General features: G+C 37.4%; 1 protein-coding gene across 1 annotated transcript in view; it reads left to right on the top strand.

Moving 5' to 3' along the window:
* FARS2 (phenylalanyl-tRNA synthetase 2, mitochondrial) overlaps nt 1–24,989 on the top strand; it is a 541,603-nt gene that overhangs the window by 38,241 nt on the left and 478,373 nt on the right. Inside the window, exon 2 of the mRNA XM_006888732.1 lies at nt 14,925–15,084. Coding sequence (XP_006888794.1) covers nt 14,925–15,084 — 160 coding nt within the window. The remainder of the gene's footprint in view (nt 1–14,924; nt 15,085–24,989) is intronic.

A 24,989-nucleotide genomic window follows, 5' to 3' on the forward strand; every position in this document is an offset into this window, starting at 1 on the left:
ACGGCACATAACAACAACAACAACAACAACAAGTTGGAATAAGGAAGACCAAAGAAGAATTGATGCCTTTGAATTGTAGTGTTGGTAAAGAGCGTTCAATTTCCATGAAACACCAAAAGAACAAACAGAACCTGTCTTTGAAGATGTACAACAAGGGTACTCTTCAAAGAAAAAGATGGTAAGATTTTGTCTCATGTACTTTTGAAATGTTGTCAAGAGGAGCCAATCTTTTGAAAAAGCAATCACTATAACGGTGATGGCAGAGGATCAATGAAAGAAAGAAAAGCCCTGAATGAGATGGATTGATATAGTGACTGCAACAATGGGCTTGAGTGTATCAGAGATCATGACCTTGGCTCAGGATAAGACAAGGTTCAGATCTGTTGTTCATAGGGTCACTATGAATCATAATCAGCGTGATGATGGTACATAAGAGTATCAATAATTTTTAATTGGATTATTTGTACTTTTGTTCTCAAAGTGTTGAAGTTTTCCTTACATTTAAGCTGTTGTCCGTTAGGTCCTTGTAAAAATTTCCTTGGAAAAGGATGTCATTCTTGGGAGGGTGGAGGGACAGCACAGGAGAGGAAGACCCTCGATGAGGTGGTTTCATTCAGTGACTGGGGTAATTAGGGATAGATGTGTTGGAGACAGTGAGATTGGCTCAAGATAGAGCAGGGTTTATGGCTATTTTACATAGAGTCACTGTGAGTTGCAGGCAACTTGATGGCACATAACAACAATATTTATGGAATATCTTTTTGTTCTTTTGGTGAAAATTGTTTCTGTTTAAATCTTTAATTTTTCTGAGGTTCCAGTCATCTAGTTTATTTTCTTTTGTGTGCATATTTTAGTTTTATGTGATGGCATACTTAAGTCATGCATTTTGTTATTGTTGTGTACCAGCTAATGGGAACTGACTCATAGCTGACCTTCCATATGGATTTTCTATGGTTTTTCATAGGCAGTAAATTTCATAGGAATTAATTGTTCATCTTTCTCTTGTGGAGCAGCTGGTAAATTTGAACCATGCATTTTTAGGTTCCTAGCACAATTCCTTACCGCTAGAACACCAGAGCTCTCTTACATCTTGTATTACGGTCCCTAAATGTGTTTGCTGTTGTTAATGATCTTTATACTTTCAGGTTTTAAATTTACACCTTTGATCGACTTTGAATTGGTTTTTTTATATAGTATGAAATATAGGTCCTGTTTCATTTTGGTACAAATAGATATACAGCTTTGCCAGGACAATTTGTTAAAGAGAATATCTTTCTCTTGTTAAATAGGTTTATTGTTTTGTTTGTTTTTACTTTTGTCAAAGATCAACTAACTGTCCCTAAGTGGATGAATTTACTTCTGGTTTTCAGTTTTTTCCATTTGTTTAAGTGTCTACCATTATACCTTGACAGATTGTTTTGATGACTGTGGCTTTATACTAGAGTTTTAGGTAAGAAAGTGGGATTTCCTGAGTCTCCCATCTGTACCCAGAAAGCTTCATTCCTTAGCATCGGGACACTGATATCCTTATAGGCTATTACTCCATGAACACATACAGATGTCTAGCCATCCTCCAAATTTCTTGGCATGGAGTACTGAGTTAGTTTAGGGCTGCATCTGTTTGTTGGAACATGTCAATTGATATTCCTTCCATTCCTGGGACCTTATTTTTTGTCAATCCCTTTAGTGCGGGTTCAGCTTTATGCTACAGTACCATTAGTTCTTGATCATATCCTGCTTCCTGAAATGGTCCTGTGTGTATCCCTTCCATCTTCTTTGGATGCTTCCTGCCTCATTAAATATGTTTCCCATAGAATCTTTCAGTATTTTAATACAAGACTATAATTTATTCTTCAGTTCTTTCAGTGGTAATGTCCTTGTTGTAATCTCAAATATAACTCATCTTTTTTTCTTATTTAAAAATAATATTTCAACTTGTTTCATTGAAATGAAATTTTCTTACTGAATCTTAGAAATTCTATATAGAATCATATAATCTGCAGAATATCCTCTGCTTTATTTCCTCTTTACTAATATACATAATTTTCCCCCTTTTCTTGCCTTATTACTCTGGCTAAGGTTGCCAATAAAACTTGATTAGAATTGTTTAAAAATTGTTCAAAAAATTGTCTAGTTCTGCTTCCCAGGGAAAATAATTTTCATTTCTCACCACTGAGACTATTCTTGGCCATTGCAATTTTATATAGACATTTTATTTTGTTACAGAATCTCTCTCCTATTTCTATTTTGTTGAGCTTTTAAAATTAGGAATGGGTGTAACCAACATTATGTTCCTTTATGCATGTTTAAAAGAGAATATATTATGTCCCCCAGTGATTAAAGTATTCACAAGGATATCAGTGAGGGACTCTGCATGTTCTTCCAACTCCCCTAGGACTACATGAAATAAAATTTTACTGAGATAATTTTCTATGCCATGTCATCCTGCAGAGTTTTTATATTATTCAATATAAAAAACCTCTATCTTTTCCTTCTGGAGAATTTCTTTCAAATAAATTTTGGATTTGAACAATATCTCCTTTGTATTATCATCCATGTGACAATTTCTTACTTATTCAACTTCAAGAATTTCTTTCCTATATTCCTTCTTCCCTTTCCGCCTAATGTTCTTCTGTGTATTTCATCAAGGAAAGAAGCTCTGAGATAACTTATGTAAAGCCCTGGGCATAGTCTGTCTTACAGAAGCACTAACCTCCTTGCCCAGTACTGCCATTGAAATTCATGTGCCCTCCACATGCAAGTCACCTTTGTGTTAATAACCAGTAATGTTTCTTTGTTACTGTTGTGTACTATCAAGTCGGACCTTACTCATCGCTGACCCCCAAGCAGAGGCATAAGTTGCTCAGCAGGAGACTGCGCAGCTTTCTCCTTCAGTGTATCACGTACCTTTGAGTTGGCGGCCCAATTCCTTAGCACTAGACCACTATAGTTGCTTTAGTTTACTTACATCTTCCAAGCAATTCTCCTTGAGCAATCCAAGAAACTAGACCTGCATTGCACATATGCTTATTCTAGCACACTTTAATCATACTTTTTTAAATCTATTTATTAGACCCCCTCAACTTGCAATACTTAAGGATGCTATGGGCAAAATATTGAGTGATCCAGGAAGCATTAAAAGAAGATTGGAAGGAGTATACAGAGTCACTGTACTGAAAAGAATTGGCTGACACAGAGGAATTTCAAGAAACAACGTATGATCAAGAGGCAATGGTGATGAAGGAGGACATGCAGGCTGCCCTGAAGGACTTGGGGGCTGGGGAATAAAGGCCCAGGAACTGATGGAATACCAACTCACATATTTCAGCAAACAGATGCTGCCCTGGATATGCTCACCAGGTTGTGTCACGATCTGCAGAACAACTGCCTGGCCAACTGACTGGAAGAGATCCAAATTTGTTTCCACTCTTAAAAAAAAAAGTGACCCAACACAGTGTGAAAATTATCATACAATATCACTTATTTCACACGCAAGCAAAATCCTGCTGAAGATCATCCAGAAATGACTAGAACAGTACATTGACAGAGAACTACCAGAAATACAAGCTGGGTTTAGATGAGGCTGTGGCACTAGAGACATTATTGGCAATGTCAGATGAATCTTGGTAGAACGCAAAGAGTACCAGAGGCATATATATCTGTGTTTCATTAACTATGCCAAGGCATTTGACCGTGTGGATCACAACAAATTGTGGTTAACTTTGAGGAAAATGGGAATCCCAGAACACTTGATTGTGCTTATGTGAAACCTATGCTTGGACCAAGAAGTAGTCCTCAGAACAGAGCAAGAAAACACTACATGGTTCAAAAATCAGGAAAGGAGTGTGCCAAGAATGTATCGTGTCTCCATACCTTTTCAATCTATAGGCAGAACAGATCATTCAGGAGGCTGGATTTATGAGTAAGAATGTGGCATCAGAAAGGGAGGATAACTCATTAACAATATACATTAAGCAAATGACACTACCTTGGTTGTTGAAAGTGAGGAGGCCCTGAAGAGCTTGCTGCTGAAGGTCAAGGACTGTAGCCTTAAATATGGATTGAAGTTTAACATCAAGAAGACAGAGATTCTCACCACTGGGCCAATTGACAGCACCATGATGGATGGAGAAGAGATTGAGGTTATTAACAGTTACAGCTTGTTCGACTGTACAATCAACACTTGTGGTACCAGCAGTCAGGAAATCAAAAGATGATTTGCATTGGATAAATCTGCTATTAGGGACCTTTCCAGAGTACTGAGAATCAGCAATGTCAGTTAAGAGACTAAGTTGCACCTGATCCAGGCCATGATCTTCACAATTACTTGACTGTGTGTCAGAGAGCTGACCAGTGGTTAAGGATGAAAGAAGAATTGATGCCTTTGAGTTGAGGTGATGGAGAAGAGTCTTGAATATACCATGGATTGCCAAGAAAACAAATAACTCTGTTTTGGAGAGGGTGAAAACAAATTTCTCCTTGGAGTCTAGGATTTTTTTTTTTTTAAATTTAGGTTGTTTATTTTTCATTTCAATGAACATCTACAGAGATTTTGGGATTCCATTCATTCATTGTTGCACCCTTCTCCCCGCACAAACCCTCCCCCTCCCCCCCCATTTGCTCCTCTCCTTGAAAAGCAAAAGAAAAACTCCCTCATTGGTACACAATACCCCACCCCCCGCACCTTCCCAAACCCCACCCCCTAACCCCAAATATAATCCACTCTACAACCCTCATTGCATACTCCTACGATAAAAATAATGCCCTAAAATATAATACTTTTAGACTATTCTCTCCCCCATAGACTTCAATGCCGTAAACATATTTCATCTGTCTCACATACTTTGGGAACATGGCCAGAAGGGGACCAGTCCTTTGAGAAGGGCATCAATCTCAGAAAGTTGGAGGGATAGCACAGGAGAGGAAGACCCTGGATGAGATGGATTGATACAGTAATTAGGGCAATTGGGGTAGGTGTGTTAGAGTCAATCAGACTGGCTCAGGACAGGGTAGGCTTCAAAGCTGTTGTCCATAGGGTTGCTGCGAGTTGTAGGTGACTCAATGGCACATAACAACAACAATATTAAAAATTCATGAAACCACTGCCACTCAAATTATGTTCATTGTTTACATTCAATTCCTAATCCCACCCATCTGAGTCTGGATCTCTGTCACACCAAATGTGACGGGAGTGACTGTGTATGTATAGTCATGGGAAGAACCATGGAACCTAGAAGACAGGGTTGCAAATAAGAAATTCTGGGTTTAATTTAGTTTGTTCTTACCGTGAAAGTTATTTTACCACTCTAAGCTTCAGCATTCTTATCTGAATACTAGGGAAATGACAGAGATTTTAACAATTAAATAAAACAATCTGTTTTAAGTAAAGCATGTAGTAAATGATCAATAAATATTCACTAGTTGTAGGGCAAGTAGCATTTTTCAAGTAGCAATGTACTTTTTAAAAATTTCAAGTATCATTGTATTTTTTAAATTAGTATTCTTATCTGAGAAATGGGGAAATGATAAGAGATTGTAGCAATTAAATGAGACCCTCTGTTTTAAGTAAATCATCAATGAATGTTCACTTGTATCTCAAGTAGCACTTTTCAAGTAGCAAGTTGTTACAGATCATTATATCTGACTTACAAACTGGGAGAGAAACAAGATGAACTGTTACTTGATATTAATCTGTGAGTCTGATTCTATAGACTAAACCGATATTTTAAAATGACAGGCCAACCCTAAATAATTCCTTGACATTCTCCTCTCTTCCAGACCCTATTTCACTTGACCACTCGGAGAATTTTGCATAGATGTGTAATACTTCAGTTTCTCTTTACTTTTAAAATATATCCTTAACATCTTGGAAATTTTGAAAAATCCTTTTGATTGTCTAATAATTTTATCTTAAATTTGTTTCTGAAGTCTCCTTTTTTCCTTCAGTGAAATGGAAATTAATTTCTCATACCTGTTCTTTTCTTATTTGTGAATGGCTTTACCTGAGTAGCTATAGCAAAGGTGGAGTTTATTTTGTGGGCCACTTAGTTGTATACAAAGATACTTGAGAACAAGTCAGAGAAATACAAGGACTGATAGAAAAATAAATTACACAGCCTGTAGTGTGCAGTTAATAGAATGCAGTGTACCTTCATAAGCAATGCACTTCCCTCCAAATAAACAGTTACGTTAGAGGTGGCCACTTGATGGTGCTTGTTCTCAGGGCAGGATTGGTGTTTGTGCCTAGCTTGGTGGTCTGTCGTCATATTGATCTTAGCTGTACTTGATCCTCACATCAGTTAAACTTCTGGATTTTTGTTTGTTCTTAAATATAAATTGGTAAAGTTAATGATTAAAGTCTTTTTGAACGTTAATATTTCCTCTAGAAAAGATAGTGAATTTGTTTAGATGGTCTGTAGAGACTGGTGGATCCCAGAAACCATGGCCCTGAGACACCTGAAACTTGAATATGAAGTCCCTGAGATCAGGTTTCAGCCAAACAAGTATCAGCCTGTAAAGTAAATAGTCACTAGGAAAGGAATGTACTTCTCAGTATAGTCCAGCCACACAAGCCCAAAAGGGCAACATTAGCCCAACAGCAAAGTTCAGAAGTTAAGGTTGGCTAGGAAAGATAAACAAATGGAAATGGGGAACCCAGAATGGAAGTGGAAAGAATGAGCTCCATTGAGGTACTGCATCTATTGTCACAAAACAAAATGTGTCTAGATTAGTCAATGGTAAACCTTCACACAAGATACAGTAAACAGAAGTTTTTAAGTTGTCTTCAGCTCCACTATTATACATAGACATTGATGCTTAAACTTCATCTCTAGAAAAATTTAGCTTTTGAATACAATAAAAATTCATTTGGACCAAGACTACAAATTTGAGTGACCAAGCTGATTAAAAACATAGTTTAAAAGTGTGAAAGATTTTAACTTCTGGGCAGTTATACTCTGATTCTAAAAAGTAAGCATCTAGGAACTTCTAGACCTCATAGTATCACAGGTCAATATCAAACATATATTGTTACTGTTAGGTGCTGTCAAATCAAGTACAATATGAACTCATTGGGACCCTGTGAACACCCAACCTGAGCACTCTTCTATCTTATGCCATCCTCACAATCTCTGACACACTCCAGCCCATTGTCACAGTCACCATGTCACCCCACGTGGTCAAAGATCTTCCTCTCTTCCTCTGCCCTTTGACCTTCCCAAGTATTATGTCCCTTTCCATGCAATAACCTCTCCTAGCAACATACCCAAAGTATATGATATGATGCTTCATCATCTTTGCCTCCAATGAGCACTCTAGCTGTACCTTCTTCAAGATATATCTATTTGTTCTTTTGGTAGTCCATGGAACCTTCAACACTTTTCTTGAACACCAGAGTTCAAAGGCTTCAATTCTTCTGTCATCCTTAGTCATTGTCTAGCTCTCAGATGCACAGTAAGTTACTGAAAAGACCGTGGCCTATATCAGGAGCACCTTACACTTCAGAATGACCTCATTGCTTATCAGTAATTTAAAGAAGTCCCTGACTACAGACTCTTTCAGTGCACTATGTCTTATGATCTCCGTATGTTAGTAGCACATGCGTGGATTGTGGATTCAAGTAAGATAATTGGCAGTCTCAATCTTTTCTCCAACCCCCATGTTGTTGCCTATTGCTCCAGTAGTGAGGACTCTTTGTTTACTTGATGTTGAGATGCAACCTATGTTGAAGGATGCAGTGTTTAACCTTCTGCAGCAGGTACATCAAGTCCTCCTTACTTTAAGCCACAAAGTTGTGTCATCTGCATAACAAAGATTATTGACTAGTCTTCCTCCAATCCTGATGCCACATTTTTCTTCAGAGAGTCTAACTTCTTGAATAATTTGCTCATCATATAGATTAGGTAGGTGAAAAATCCAACTTTTCTTTAAACTTTTGTTAAAATCGCAATTAAAATTAAAAAAAAAAAGAAGAAGAAATGAGAACTGGGAGCAGTCAGTGTACCTGAAAGGTAGCTGCTTCAGCAGGAAATGTTTTCATCGGCAGTGCATCTGGGACTCTGTTTTTTGCAGTGGTTACATACAGACTTGTGCCTGCTCACATGTGGCTTTTTGTAGGGTTGAATTAGCCCAGGGGCAGTTGACATTCTGGCTATACAACTATTTCTGCAGGATAGCACCCTGAATACAACAGCCATCATCTGACGTAACTGAACACAAGTAAACAAATGATCACACTGATTGTTGTTGTTAGGTGCCATCGAGTTGAATATGACTCATAGCGACTCTGTGAAAGCAGATCTGAACCCTGTCCTATCCTGTGCCAGCCTCTGATACACAATCTCTGATACACTCTAGAGCACTTCTGCCTTCACTGTGTCAATCCACCTGGTCGAAAGGTCGTCCTCTCCTTCACCCTGCCCCCACCTTTCCAAGAATTATAGCCTTCCCCAGGGAATAGCCTTTCCTGGCAACATGCTGAAAATATGCAAGATGAAGTTTCTCCACCCTTGCCTCCATGGAGCCCTCTGCCTGTGCCTTCTCCATGGAATGCCTGTTGCTCTTATGACAGTCCCTGGTATATTTAGTACTCTTCTCTAACACCACAGTTTATAGGCATCAACTTTTCTTCTGTTATCTTTATTCACAGCGAGGTTGGCACAGGATAGAACGGCATTTAGGGCTCTTGTACATAGGGTTACTATGAGTCGCAAGCGACTCGATGGCACATAACATCAACAACAACAATAACAATCTTTATTCATTGTCAGCTATCAACAATATTGCCAATGATGAAAAGACCTTGGTCTAAATCAGATGCACCTTAGTCCTCAAGCTAACATCATTGCTCCTCAGTAATTTGGAGAGGTCCCTGACTGCAGAGTTTCCTAATTCAATGCATTTCTTGATCTCCTGACTGCTGATAGCAAATTCTTACAGTTGAATTACTATGTACAGACTAAATAATAATATATATGTAGAAATAAATTAAATCTCAAATATGTACCAAACAGTAGAAGTATTTAAAAACAAACAAAACACCCAGAAGAAAAGTCAACCAAATAAGTAAAATTTAAAATTGAAGTGGATTGCATCAAGATGACCTCATGTATGTATGCTCCTTGGGTTTCCAAAGGCCGGGCTTCAGAAGCAGAATACTGAGCCTCACTTCCACAGTACTGCAGAGAGGAATCAATCTTTCCAACTTTTATACTTCCTCAAAGTATTTTACAATAAGAAATATATCAATTTAAAGTACAAAATAAATAACTTTATAATGGAGAAACCTGGTTGTGCCAATATTACTATGTAATCAAAGTTAATGTCAATGAAAATGACACACATTTATGCTATGTGGTACAATGTATACATTAGTCTACAATATAACTTCTGTACTCTTCTTGCCAGAATCACCGAACTTGAATGTGACTATGACAAAAAAACATGACAAAAGTCAGTTTGTGGGACATTCCACAAAACATTCTGGTTTGTACTTGTCAAAAATGTCTGTCTTGATTCGCAAACACTGAGCATTATTCAATTTATGTATGAAATTATGGGCACACACACACACACACACTCTGAACCAATAGATATCATCATCGTGATAGCTGGGGAAAAGACTGAAGTTGTCAAAGATTTCATATTACTTGGAGCCACAGGCAAAAACATGGTAGCAGTAGTATAAAAATCAAGACATGTTGCATTGGGAAAATCTGTTGTCTAGGACATCTTCAAAGTGCTAACAGGCAAGAATGTTCGTTTTAAGACTTAAATGTACTTGATTCAAGGTATAATATTTTCAGTCACTTGTTATGCTTATGAAAGTTGGATAGTGATTAAGGATGACAGAAAAGAAATCAAAGCCTTTTATTTGTGGTGTTAGAGAAAGGTATATGCTATGCACTGTCAGTAGAAAATCAAATCTGTCTTAGTGGAAGTGTAACCAGGGTGCTCCTTAAAGGCTAAGATGGTGAAACTTCATCTCACATACTTTGGCCATGTTGTCTGGAGGGAATTGTCCTTGGAGAAAGCATCATGCAAGGAAATGGTCAGAGAAATTGAGAAAAATCCTCGTTGTAGTGGACTGACACAGTGACACAGTGGACTCAAGCATATCAGAATGGTGAAGATGGAGAAAGGTTCAGATCTTTTGTTCAGAGGGTTGCTGTGGATCATAGTTGACGGGATGGCACCCAAAACCAACATACACTTGTGGGAGCATCCTTTGAAGGTAAATTTCTAGGAGTGGAAGTGCTGGGGCAGGAGCTGAATATAAATGTGGTTTTGTTGGCCAGTGCCCAATTTCCTTATAAAAAAGTTCCACACTTTCAACGTTGACAAGCAATATATGAGTGATCATGTGTCCGCAAGCATTGTCATAAAATGTGTTGTCTTGCTTTTCAATTATTCAGATTTGATGGTTGAAAAAAAAATCTCAATGGTGTTTTAAATTTGAACTTTAAAAATTTACCCTTTTCATGTTTATGAATAATTTTTATGTTGTGTGTGTTTAAAGTCTCTGTCAGCTTTAAGGAGTTATTTCTATGTCAGTGATAATTAGCTCTTTGTTAAATGTTTTGCCTGAAATTGTTTTCTCTTCTTTAAAAAACATTTCCAACTGGTAGGGCTCTTTTGTGTTTGATTGTTTTTTCTGTTGCTTTTGTTAATGATTTTTCATTTCATACAATTCATGTAATTCTGGTTAGAAAGTATAATTTATTATTTCTTACTTATAGGTGGAAGTAATATAGATTACTTGCTGATGCTTTCATTGTGACCCAATATGTGATGGCTTTTTCCCCCATACATTTTCTATTAGGTCTTCAGCTCTTTTAAAAAGTGTATTCCATTATCAAGTAATACAGTTTTATATTCTTGTGTAATATTTACTTGATATCATTTAAATCTTGTATCTCCTTAATTTTATGCACTAGATTTTTGGCAGAGCATTTTTTGGTATCTCCTTCTAAAATTATTATTGTGTTAATATGGTTTTGCTTTTCCACATTTTTTTGTTACATAAGCATGTCTATTGTACTTAACATGGAGAATTTAAGTTTTACATTCGTTGTTCTTTGAAACATTTGGCATTAATAAAAGATTGTCATATCCAGTGTTCTTTTGCTTGAGGTTTAATTTCACTTCTTCAAAGACTGGAAAAGTAGAGGGTCAGAGAAAGAGAGGAAGACTCTGACTGAGATGGATTGGCATGGTGACTGTAGCAGTGAGCTCACTGAGCATGGCAGAGGTCCTGAGGATGGTGCGGGTTGGGGCAAGGTTCACATGTTTTTCATAGCATTGAGTCAGCTCTCCACCTCCTAATAGCACCACCACCACTGTAAAGATTTCTGTGGCCTTTAAAACCTCTCTGCCTAAAAGTTAGTTTTCTTTCTCTTTTTGTCCACGTTTACATACTTGTTACTGGTTTGAATCCAATCATTCATAAACATTGTATTTCATGCATGTGCATTGTGTTTTGTACTATGTTTCATTTACACTGTGCTTCATTCCTATACTTTGTATTTTAGATAATTAATTACTGTCACCCTGGATTTTTTAAATTGTGATTTTAATGAAACTTTACAGAATAGTTAGTTTTCATTCATTCAGTGTTGCACATCCCCACCCCACCTCTCTCCTAGTTCACTTTAAAAAAAATTATTCATGTTGTACAGTATCACCCTTTTTTCAAGACCTCATTGAAACCTTCCTGTTCCTTTACACACATACACCCACCCACACCCACCCACCCACACACACACACTCCCACCCACCCCTGCCTACTAACTTCTGATTGAGAAATTGTGGTACATTCACATAATGACGTGCTATAGCACAAAGGAACACTTTAGTAAAGTACTGTATAATATGGGAATGTCTAGTGAATGTGATACTGAGCGAAATAATTTGGTTTCATAAAGACAAAGACAGAATAATACCATTATTGTGAAAATGGAATGATAATTGAGTAAAATGTGTATAAATGTTCAAAATAGGAAGTGGAAAGTGAGAAGGGGTGGAAATAGGGGATGGGGGAATCACTGGGATGACTTTCTTACATCATTCTTTTCACATATAGTTGCAGTTAAATGGGGTTTGCATTTCTTTTTTGGTAATTTCTCTCAACTGTTACTTTTACAATGTTGTTCTATGCCATCAAGTCTCCTGCGACTCATAGTGACCCTGTGTACAACAGCATTAAACCTTGCTCTATCTTGTACCACTCTAATTGTCTCTGACACACTTACCCCCATTACCCTACTCACTGAATCAATCCATCTCACTGGGAGTCTTCCTCTCCTGCACTGTCCTTTCAACATCCCATACATGATGTCCCTCTCTAAGGACTGTTCCCTCCTTGCAACATGTCCAAAATATGTCAGATGAAGCTTCAGAATCCTTGCCTTCAAGGAGCAGCCTGGTTTAACCCTTTCCAGGATGAAACTGTTCATTCTCTTAGCAGACAATGGTATATTTAATACTTACCTCCAGCACCACAGCTCAAAGGCGTCAATTCTCTTTCTATCCTCCCTAGTCATTGCCTAGCTCTCCAATGCATAGCATGTGATTGCAAAGCCTGTATCAGGTGCACCTTAGTCTCCAGACTGACACCCTTGCTCTTCAGTACTTTGGAGAGGTCTCTGACAGCAGACTTTACCAACTCAATATGTGTTTTAATTTCTGGCTGCTGGGTGCCAAGAATGCTGATTGTAGAGCCAGACGAACTAAAGCTGTTAACAGTCTCAGTCTCTTCACCATCTATCATGATACTATCAATTGGCCCAGTGGTGAGAAGCTTTATTTTATTTTATTGATATTGAGCTTCAATCTATATTGAAGACTGCAGTTCTTGACCTTCTGCAGCAAGCACTTCAGCTCCTCCTCAGTTTCAGCAAGTAGGGTTTGTGTCATCTGCATAATGCAGGTTAAAAGACACAAACTTTTACAGTTATTTTTTTTAAAAAACCTTATTTTTAGTTGCATTTGTCAGGAGAGTTTGGTTCTAATTACCAACATTAACATAAATAGAAGTTGTCACTATTTTATTTAAAAAAAAAACCCAAATCCTAAGTATTCAATATCATAGGATTTTACTCAGGAAGAACAATAGATTTATTTTCTTAGTTCTTAATCTTCAGCAGTTCCATTAGAAGATAGCAAATAATAATCATGCTTGGAAAGGTTAGCCAAAGAGAGGAAGACCGACAATGAGATGCTGCAGCAGTGGGCTTGAGTATATCCTTGGTAATGAGGACAGAGCAGAACAGGAGAGGTTTAAGATCTGTTGTTGATGAGAACTATGAGCAACACATTGGGCTGCTGGGAGTCGTACTCAACTCCCCAGCATCTAATAACAACAACAGATTGCTAAAGGTGGGACATTTATTTCATTGATAAAGCAGCTTATGACTAATAATACTAAAAGCTCTTCATTGCTGTTGAGTCAGAACTCCAGTGGATTCTGAGGGCCTAGGAGTCTCATAGGAGATGATTATCTATTTTTCTGTCTTAGGGTTATTGCTGAATTTTGAACTGCCAGAGAGATGCCACCTTTGTGTTAGCAGTACGACTCCCTACACACAGGCAAACAGAGCTAATGAGTAATAATAACCATGGCCAATATGAATTGGGCAACACGTAAACATTTTAGAAGTACCATGTGATCGAGAGTCAATGTTAATGAAAGAAGCAGTTTAAGCTGTATTGAAGATACTGACAAAAAATAAAGACCCAGGAATTGATGGGATACCAGTTGAAATACTCCAAATAACAGATGCAGCCCTGAATATGAACAGGAAACTTGTTCATATGCCAGGAAATTTGGAGGACAGCTGCCTAGCCCACTCACTGGATAAAAACAATGTTCCCATTACCAAGAAAGGTGACCCAACAGAATGTGAAAATTATTGAAAATTACCATTAATATCACATGCAAGCAAAATTTTGCTAATGATCATTTAAAAATGCCTAGAACAGTACATGGAAAACTGCTAGACATTCAGGCTGGATTTAGAAGAGGTTATGGCACCAGGGAATCATTGCTGATGTCAAATGAATCCTTGCTGAAAGAAGAAACTTCCAGAAGCATGTGTGTTTGTTCTTTATTGACTCTGTGAAGGTTATTTGACTGTGTAAATCATAACAAATTATAGCTAAGATTGAGAAGAACAGGATTCTAGAATACTTAATTCTGTTTGAGTCTAATAAGTTAGTAGTATTCCCTTTTGACACACAAGCAGCTGAAACTTCGCTATCTTATTAATGACTTGATTCACAGTTAACGGGATTTAATTACAACAGAAAGTCTTTATGAATAGTGAGTGGCAGAAATAGCTTTAGTTTCTCTTCTGTGCTGTGCAGATTTTCTCTCTCTCTTTCTCATTGCCATTATTTGGAACTGACTCTTAGCTGACCTTCCAGTGGGTTTCTGATTGCATGGGTAGATACAGGGGTTGAAAAATCTCACTATTATTGCCTTTGTAAATATTATGGCATTTTATGCCAAGATGATACAGTCTTTCAAAGACTCTTATCTCACCCTAAGGACAATATAACCTTCTTACAGTTGGAATTTTTAGTCAGAATATGTTTCATAGGTGCTTCCAAGGAAATGACCAAGTTTAGACTATAGTGATTACAGGACAGAACTAAATTACCTTATGGTGTTTCCAAGATGGTAAATCTTTACAGAAACAGACTGCTACATATTTCTCCCCGTGCGTTCAAACAGCTGATCCTGGTTGACATCTGAATGCTTTAACCACTGTGCTACCAGAGAGCTTATTGACTGTAAAGCATAAAGGATTTTACTCCCACCTTGTATCTTGGAGTAAGAAATTGTTTGTAGCGTAATTTTCCATCATATGTTCTGCGCTGGGCTGGGAACAATTTGAACTCACTCATGTGACTCCTCTTGTTGACAGTTGTTCGCTGGTGTAAAGGATGGGGAGAGCCTGCAGCTCTTTGAGCAGAGCTCTCGCTCGGCCCAGAAGCAGGAAACGCACACCATGGAGGCCATGAAGCTGGTGGAGTTCAACCTGAAGCAGACACTCACCAAACTCGTGACACATCTTTTTGGAGATGGTAGGAACTTACTTGCTTTTGTGTTTGAGGACTTTGCAGTCCAACAATTGACATGTCACTGAGGCTGATTGTGTCTTAAGTTTTTTGGGCTAAATTGTGACTTCAGGGCTCAGGTCCTTAGTGAGGTATAACTTAGGGATTTTCTGCTTGATCCCTTTTAAAGAACAAGAGAATATGAAAATGGAGTTAGTTGTAGAAAGAAAACAATGATTATAACCTTTGAAAAGAATATTAGGACAAATGTCCTCAGTGGGAGAAATTGTGTTGGCTGATTGGTGTTATTGAATTATCATGTTTCATCATTGAATCTGATAGAGTGGGATCTTACCATGTGAGGGTCCTAATGGAGAAATTTAGGTATTAACACTGGTAAATACTGCCCACAGCAAGGATATTAATTGTGCATTCTAATAGGAAGCAAAACGTTGTTGAGAACTAAATTCTCATGTTAGTCGCTTTCTCTGAAATATTTCTCCAAGAAATTGTCTTCTTGTTAGTAATGCTCTTCTCTCTCTACATATTTCTCACATATCTAAGGTAATATGCTGTTTGTTTTTAGGACAACTAAAGAGAAGGTGAGTTTTTCCTTAATCTTGACAAAAGCCTCTAGAAATGATTAGAAGATAAAAGCACAGCATGAAGAGCAAAGATAGGATTCTCCTTTATACTCTTACTTTTGTGTGAGCTTTTTAAGAAGATGACTGCTGAGGTTATTGTGTGCCATCTAACTGATTCTAAATCCGAGTGACCCTATAGGGCAGAATAGAAACACCCTTCAGGTTTCTGGGCTGCTGCATGTAATCTGTATGGGAGCAGGTTGACACATCCTTTGTACTACAGAGATGCTGGTGGATTTGAACCACTGATCTTTCATAAGTGCTTTCATAGCTCTTTTCATCGTGGTATAATTGGCATAAATAAACTTTGCGTTTTTAAAGTATATGCTTTGAACAGGTAACATGTAATAAACTAGACATATTTTTATAATTTTGTAAGTTTTCACATTTAGTACACATACCACTTAATACTCTTATTTATTTAAAACTGTATGCTTCCGCAGTGTTGTGGTGATAGTTTTGTGTACCATTAAGTCAGAACCGACCCATAGCTGACCCTCCAGCAGGTTTTCAGAGACAGCAAAGCACTGAAGAGAGATGGGAGGAGATTGTCCATCCTTCTCCTACACAGCAGTTGGTGGACTTGAACTGCCTGCCTTTTAGATTGCAGTACGGTTTCTTGCCAATAGGCCACTGGAGCTCCCTAGAAAAAATATACTTTAAAAGGATTCTTGTATCTTATTGACTTCAATTTGCTTTATAGGAAGTAGTTCTATATATTCTTCTTATTCATTTAATTTAAAAGTATTTCTAAAGATATGTATATTATTAGTACATCTTGACATCAAGATAACAGCTTTCCTAGAAGGTGGGTCATGATATTAAGGAGAGAATGAGCAAGGAACTGCAACTACAATCCCAGAGGCGCACGGTTCGAATTCACCAGATGCTCTGCCGGGGAAGGAGGGAAAATCTCCTCCTGTACCTGTCAGATCTGATTTGATGGTACACTCACACAAAAATAATAATAAAAAATTTTTTTTTGAAAGGAGAGAATGAAAACAAGGTTTTAAAGTGTGTTTATAATGTTTCATTTTTTTATAAAAAAGATCTGAAATTAAATTTTACAAAATGTTTTGACTTGGTAAAGCTAAGTAGTGAGTGCATTGTGTTTGTTATTCTGGATACCTCTTTCTAGATTTCATAATATTTCATATTAAAATGGAAATTTTTCACATGTGATAGTGAAACAGATTTCAGAGTAGAGATTGCTCATGTGAAAATGCTATTATAGCCACCTTCTCTATATTCTCTGAATAAAAGAAAAGAATTGTGATAGTTTTAACAGTAGCATAATCTACTTAACTGCAAGACAGGGAGAAGGACTGTGGTGTTCAGGCTTCTTTCAGAGGCAGACAGAATAGGAGAGATTCTGGAAGCCTAAGGAAATAGTGCTCTCCCTCCAGTAAACTTACAGGGATATCCCAGTGAGTCTGAATTTCCAGATGTCAGTCTATGATTACTCTTAAAAATATATATTGCAAATTCTGACCCCAATGCATATAGTTATAATCCTATTTCGGATGGATTTTCTTTGTTATGTTAATGAGGTAGTATTGGTATAGAGCATGGCTTTTTTTCCCCCTGTAAATTCAGTCAGTGTGCTTTCACTCAAAAATTATTTATTTGCTTACTAATTTTAATGAAAATTTATAGAGCCTTAGGGTTTCCAGTCATTCATTGTTGCTCTTTTCTCCCTGCCCACCCTCTCTCCCCAATCACTCTTTTCCTTGAAAAGAAAAAGAAAAACTCTTTCATTGTTATGCAATGCCTGCTCCCCCAAGTTCACTCCACTATGCAGCCTTCACTCTGGACTTCTATAGTGACAAGAATACCCATTCATATATCCCTTTTAAACAGATCTATCCCTCATCTGTTTCAATGCAATATATATCATTCCTCCCCTCCTTTTCCATCTTCCCTCAACCCTGATGTCAGTCCCGTTTTACAACAGTGGCCCTGTGCAATATTTGTCCTTTTGTGACTGAGATATTTCACTCAGCATAATGTCCTCCAGGGTCACCCATTTTGTATGATATTTCATGAGTTCCTTGTTTTTCAGTGCTGCCTAGTATTCCAGAGCTTCTCTATCCATTCATTTTTGATGGGCACTTGGGTTGTTTCCAGCTCTTTGCTATTGTGAACAAAGCCATAACAAACATAGATGTGCATATATCTGCTTGGATAGTAGTTATAGTTTCTTTAAGGTAAATTCGCAGTAGTAGAATCCCTGGGTCAAATGATATTTCTGTTTACAGCTTTTTGAGAAAGCGCCATATAGCTGCCTTCCATAGTGGTTGCACCATTTTACACTCCCACTAACAGTGAGTAAGGGTTCCAGTTCCTCCATAACCTCGCCAGCATTTCATGTTTGCTTTTCTGTTAAATTTTGCTATTCTTACTGGAGTGAGATGATATCTCAGTTATTTTGATTCAATCAAGCTTTTTACGAACTTGTTTCCACTCACCAAAATAGGATATAGAACCTTGTTTTTGTTGACGATATTTGTGTCACTTAAGGCCACTGAAGTTATTGTCCTGAGGCCATCGAACAGTAACTCATTTCCTCGGGATGCCTAGTTATTAAGACGTTCACATAACCTGGATGCATATTGACTCTACCACATACATGGATATATTTACAATATACACATGTACGTAGAAACTGCATCTGACAGACCTTTGTATGGCCATGAGTATATCAATTTTACCTTTCTGTATCTATTTGCCTTGCTTGTCTGTCTATATATCCCCTTGTAGACTGATGTTTATTATTACTCCTGATTTAGGATTGTGTATTTTTTAAGCATTTATTTAATACTTCAGAAATAGAACTAAATTCCTAAATAGAATCCTTAATTCCTATACTCACATGGGGACAAAACTCCAGGATTCCTCCCAAGGCTTCTTGTGGTTATGCCCATCTGCCTATGCATGCACTTCTGGTTTTATACTTGTTACTACTTTTAGTTCAGGCTTATACATGTATTAAAGCTTACCTTTGATGTCTAGATCTCTTGTGCAGTAAAGTGTGTGTTAAGTCAATCTCTTTTCAGATACAATAAAGAACAAATCAATAGGCACCCAAGGAAAAAGGTTAGAGTTAATTATGTTGTTATGTACCATTGTTTTATATATAACTCATAGCTGGCCCACCAATGAGTTGTTAGAGCAATGACTTGAATGGGAGGAGACTACCCATCTTCATCCCATGGAATAGTTGGTAGATTCAAACAGCGTGCCTTTGGGTTGGCAGTGCAAGCCACCAGATCTCTCTTAAGAGTTTATTCTATATTTTCTTAACAAAGGGAAAAGGCTGCCTTATATATAGGGAGAAAATTGTGGAAAGCCATAGATCTGATAAGGATTTGGTATGCAGAATATAGTTTATACAGATTAACAATACAAGGGCAGTCAGCTTTATAAATCAAAACAGACAAAGGATTTCAGTAGAATATTACCAAAGAAGACACATAAATAATCAGTAAGTACATGCAAATATACTCAATGCCATTAGTCATTAGAGAGTTGCAAACCAAAGCTAGATGCAAGAATGAATGCCACGTCTCTCACAGTAGAATGATTGTGATCAAAAAGGAAGAAAGTAAGAAGGGAAGGATATTGATGAGATTATGGAGAAATTGGAGCCCTTATGATGTGAATGTAAAATGGCACAGGTGCTATGACTATCACAGTTGTAGGTATATGCACCCAAAAATGAAAGTTGGGATGCAAATAGTATTTAACCTTACACCAGTATTTACTGCAGCACTCTTCACAACAGTCAGAAGGCAGAAACAACGTGAACGCCCACCAGCTGACAAATGTATATATTATCTCTTAAAAAATGTGGTCTGTACATAAAATAGGATGTTACTTAGCCATGGATAGAAATGAAGTACTTATCCATGTTACAATATGGATGAACTTGTAAATACTACACTGAATTAGATAAGTTGGTCACAAAAAGATCAATTAGTATATTCCCACTTAACATGAAATTGGCAAGTGTGTAGATGTCAAGGAGAAACAGTCAACATTATGTTACATGGAGAAAGCATTGAAGCTTTCAAATGATTTCATCTTGCTTGGATCAATAATCAATACCCTTGGTAAAGCAATCAGAAGGAAATATATTCCATTGGACAAGTCTGCTGTCAGGGACTTCTCCAGAAAGCTGAGGTGCCGTGATGTAATTTGAAGACTAAGGTGCACCTGATTCAGGCCACAGTCTTCTCAATTACCTGCCATGCATCCTAGAACTAGATGGTAAATAAGTAATACAGAACAATTGATGCCTTTGAGTTGTGTTGTTGGAGAAGAGTGATGACTATCCCACAGACTGCCAAAAGAACAAACCAATGTGTCTTGGAAAAAGTGTAGCCGACGTGCTCCTTGGAAGCAAGGATGGCAAAGCTTCATCTTTCGTATTTTGGACGTATAGCTAAGTGAGACTATTTCTTGGAAAGGCACATCATGCTTGGAAAGATGGAGGGTCAGTGAATGAGAGGAAGACCCCCACTGAGATGGATTGACACGATGACTTCAGCAATATGTTCTAGAGTATCAGAGTTGGTGAGGATGGCAGGATTCAAGTCAGCTGTTCATAGAGTTGCTATGATTCATACCCAACTCAGGGGTACCTAACAACAAAACAAAAAGAACAATATTGGGGGTGGGGAAGCTATTGCATAGGGGACAACGAGCTTCTGTTAATCATGGTGAAAGAATTTGGAAAAGGTTGGAGACAAAGATTATACAACCTGATGAATGTAATCCATGTTATTGAGGTGCACATTTAAAAATTGTAAAATTGGTAAATGTTTTGGTTTATATGTATTTACTACAATTAAAAAAGGAAATAAGGCAAAGAAGGACAGTGAGTTCTATGGCAGATCTACCAGACACCAAGCAAGGAAGAGTAGGAAGAAGAGAATGACAAAAGAAGTAGAAGACACATCCTTAGTATCATTTGGGAACAAAATGTACAGCAGTGAAGGACGAATAATGGAAGCAGAGAAGGTAAGAACAATGGACAGAAACTTCTTACGGTCATTAAAATGTGGAATCAGAAAAATTTAAATCCTCACTTCTCCACTTAATCAGATGTCTAGAAAAGATCATTTAATGTTTTATGTCTGTTTTCAAAATTTTTTAAGTCATAGAGACAATCAATAGTGCCTATTTTGCATGAGAATAAAGTAAAACACCATGTGTGAAAGATGCCTTGTTAGTCAACAATATTGAACAAATGTGTAATTATGAAAAAAGATGAAGGAATATGAATGAAAGGAAAATCAAAACATCAAAGCCAGCAGAGTATAAGGAAATAGCAGTGCCATCAAAGGACAGTTGTCATGCTTGGTTTGTGTTTAACTTGTGACACGAAATGCAGGTTTGTACCAGAAAATGGCACTACAGTTCTGTTGGTGCTGTTTGTGACCTTGACATCCACCCCCTGCCCTACCCCTCAGTATACTTTCTCAAGGCTTTGAGGATGTACATTTCTCTGGCTATAGTCCTGGACTTTCCTTAGATTATTATTTTTTACTGTTTGTTTTTTGATAATATGAAAATCCATCCAGTGAAGTAAACATTCTCAAGTAGTAATTTCCCTGATTGAAAAATATTTCTCTAAGAAGTGATTTTTCTGACTGTGACGGTTGTCTTGATAGGGTCAATGTGTGGTGCTAGTGATAGCTAGTTAAAAAAAAATCCTCAATTTAGAAACAACAATAAGGTTGTAGTTTCTCTGTTTAGGAAAGCAGCCATTTTATTCTTTTTAAAATGCTATAGGCTTAGGCTTTAAATGTCATTATAGATCCTTGAGTTTACTTTTTTTTGTGTGAGGCAGTTAGCAAAATGGTGCAATGGAATAAAATTCTATTTGGCAAATACATTATGTTCATATGCACTAAAGCATTATTTGTGAGGAAAAAGAAAATCTTCAACCTTTCTTTCCTTCTTGCTATGAGATAAATTTTAATTTCACCCACTAATCGAGGGCAAAAAGAAAAGGCACCCCCATAGTCAAACATATTTCACAGAGACTCTTATTAAGACACAACACAGGACAAAGAGAGATGGGTAAATAAGCCTGGATTGCGGTAAACCATCAGCATGGTACTGAGATTATTCCATTAATTCAGGGCCACAGCTTCCACTTATTATGATTTGAAGAGCTGAGAAATCAACACTAGATCATAATTGGTGATGACTATAGTCCGTCACTGTTGCAAATAGTATGACGAAAGTAGGTGAGAGATCATGTTTGGGATAGTTAAACAATAGCAGATTAAAATATGGAGAGGATTGGTTTGGAGATTTTTACCACCTGGCTAGGTGGTGGTCAGCGTTGTGACTAACAGAAGTCATACAAGACACACACATACACACATACAACAAGTTTCTTGGAAGGCAAATGTGCAAACCTGATGGATGAACGACCTCTCCCTAGTTGTACCTGGTGGTTGCACTTCTGCTATAGTCCTCAGGTAGTTGTTAAAACTCTCTGGCAGTTTAAATCCACTAGCATATGTAAGGAAGGAGAGATAGGCAAGTTCTTTTCATGTAATTTGGAACCCCACTGGAGGCAACAGAGTGGAAAACCAATGAAGGGTAGTTGGTTCCAACTCAAGGCAATGTTTTTTTCTATCCTATTCAAGAGTTGTGTTCGAAAGAGAAACCTTTGTCTTGGAAGTCAGGGTTCCCTTAGGGGCAAGGATGGTGACAGTTCATCTCATACTTTAAGCATATTGTAGAGGGAGCCAGACCGTGGAGAACTATATCATGCATGTAAAGGCAGAGGGTCAGCAAAAGAAAGGAAGACCCTCAACAAGATGGATTGACACTGTGATAAAGCAGGGACTGCAGTAATGCAGCAGGGTTAGCGAGGCTGGCATAAAATCGGGCATCTTGATCTGGTGTTCATATTGTTGCCATGAGTTTTGTCAACCAGTGTCATCTAACAATAACACTTAAGAGCTCTGGAAGCACAGTCTATAAGAAGTTGTACTGTTAAGTCAAAGTCAAGCCATTCTGCCAATTTGAATCCAGGGGCAGCTCCACAGGAGAAAGGTGGAGAATCTCCTCTTGTGATTTATGGCATCTAACACCCAGTGGAGGGTCTGTCACTTACGAGTGGGTTTTGATTAGATGGTAATAGACTTTTTAGTGCAGCTCCACAGGAGAAAGGTGGAGAATCTCCTCTTGTGATTTATGGCATCTAACACCCAATGGAGGGTCTGTCACTTATGAGTGGATTCTGATTAGATGGTAATAGACTTTTTTAGTTTTAAGCCATAGGTCCTCACTTTGCAAGTGAGGTATGTTTGTGGTTTAGTGCTGAAATATCTTAAGAAGAAGGAGTGTCGTAAGGTGGCCCTGACTGTGTTTGTCCTTCTTGTCGTATCTGCTAAGGTAGTTTCCATTTGCTAAGGTAGTTTCCATCTGCTAAATGGAAAGGTGACCCAAATCCATTCTCTGAGCTACAGGAGCAGGAGAGCTCATGCTCTGTCCCTGCATGGGGTCCACACTGACCATTAATATTTCCCAAGTCTTATATGTCTTAAAGGACTTAATCTTCTGAAAAGGAAAAATGTTATGCTTCAGACATTCATTTCAGAGACATTACTTAAGGATGTTTTTTTAAATATTTTCGAAAAATGTCTTGGTCTAGATAGAAACAATGTTAATAGTAATAATAATCATGATAATAATGACAACAATAGAAATTAGGAAATAATAATGTAAAATTGTATACTAAAGTTTTTATTTTGATCTATATTTTTAATGCTGATGTTCTGTTTAATCTCAACATTTAGATAAGGGAACAGAGGCATAAAAAACAAGGTTACACATGTAAGAACACACAGCTGGGAAGTCTGACTTTAGAGCCCATATTAGAAGCCAGATTTTTTTAGGAATGGAAAAGGAATCACCGTTTGAGCCAACAATCCCACTATATAAACTAGTTATATATGTGGCATAATCAGATATATGCACCCTATCTTCATTGCTGCATTATTTACTATAACAAAGAAATGGAAACAACCCAAGTGTCCATCAACAGACAAAATGATGGAGGACTATGGTATTTTCACACAATGGGGAACAACATGAGTAGATCTCAAGGACATTATGCTGAGTGAAATGTCATCTCAAAAGGAAAAATATTACATAGGACCATTATCATAAAAAGTTTACACACAGAAATATTTTTGGATGGTTACTAGGGCTTGGAACCCTAGGGGGGAAAAATTAAATAGATAATAGACATTTATTAAGGTTGGTGAAGAGAATGGCAATATCCAATTGGGGTGATCAACACAATATCATTAAAGAGAGGGAAGACATAGAGATATAAGGAAGAATTAATGGAAATCAGAATGACAGGGAGGAAGTGGGTAAAGTACAATCATGTTCTGGGTATTGAAATTAAGAGTATAGAACAAAATTTGTAGGAATTGTTGAATGAAACATTAATTTGTAAACTCACTCAAACCACAATTATAAAACAAAAAAAGAGGTTAACTTTTTGAAATGGTAATAAGAAATTGTGTTTTTTTAAATTAATTTTAATGAAAGTTTACAGAGACTTAGGGTTTCCAGTCATTCACTATTGCACTTTTCTCCCTACCCATCCTTTCCCCAAGAAATTGTTTAAATATGTCTGAGTTTGTGAAATGTGACGAAGCTGTATTATTAGTCTCCATCTCATCCATCACGCTGGTCTTGCACCATCTTCATGATCTTTGGTATGCTCAACTATGCATTTTGAATGCCTTCAAACAAAGAGAGAGCTCTTCTTCTGAAACTAAATAGCATAATAGTTGTTCTATGGCTGGATATTTTTCATCAGTAAGGCTTCTGGTGATCTGTCTTTAGAAGTCCCATATTTTCAAACAAATTGCATGTGTTATACTTTAACTAGCATGCTACTTCTGTGAGATACTTTTGTGAGCCTGCTATGCTAATTTTTTACATGTTGCTACCAGAAATATAGGCTGGGTTTAGACAAGGTCGTGGCACTAGAGACACTACTGGCAGTGTCAGATGGATCTTGGCAGAAAGCAGAGAGTAACAGAAGAATGTATATTTGTGTTTTATTGACTATGTAAAGCCATTTGACTGTGTGGATCACAGTAAATTGTGGCTAACCTTGAGGGATATGGAAATCTTAGAACAATTGATCATGAGTCACTGTATCGAAAGGAATTGGAAGACACAGAAGAATTTCATGAAACAACATATGAGCAAGAGCCTATGGTGATGAAAGAAGAAGTTCAG

This window comes from Elephantulus edwardii, unplaced genomic scaffold, assembly GCF_000299155.1.
Source record: "Elephantulus edwardii isolate Elephantulus edwardi_28Jun2011 unplaced genomic scaffold, EleEdw1.0 scaffold00071, whole genome shotgun sequence".
NCBI lineage: Eukaryota > Metazoa > Chordata > Mammalia > Macroscelidea > Macroscelididae > Elephantulus > Elephantulus edwardii.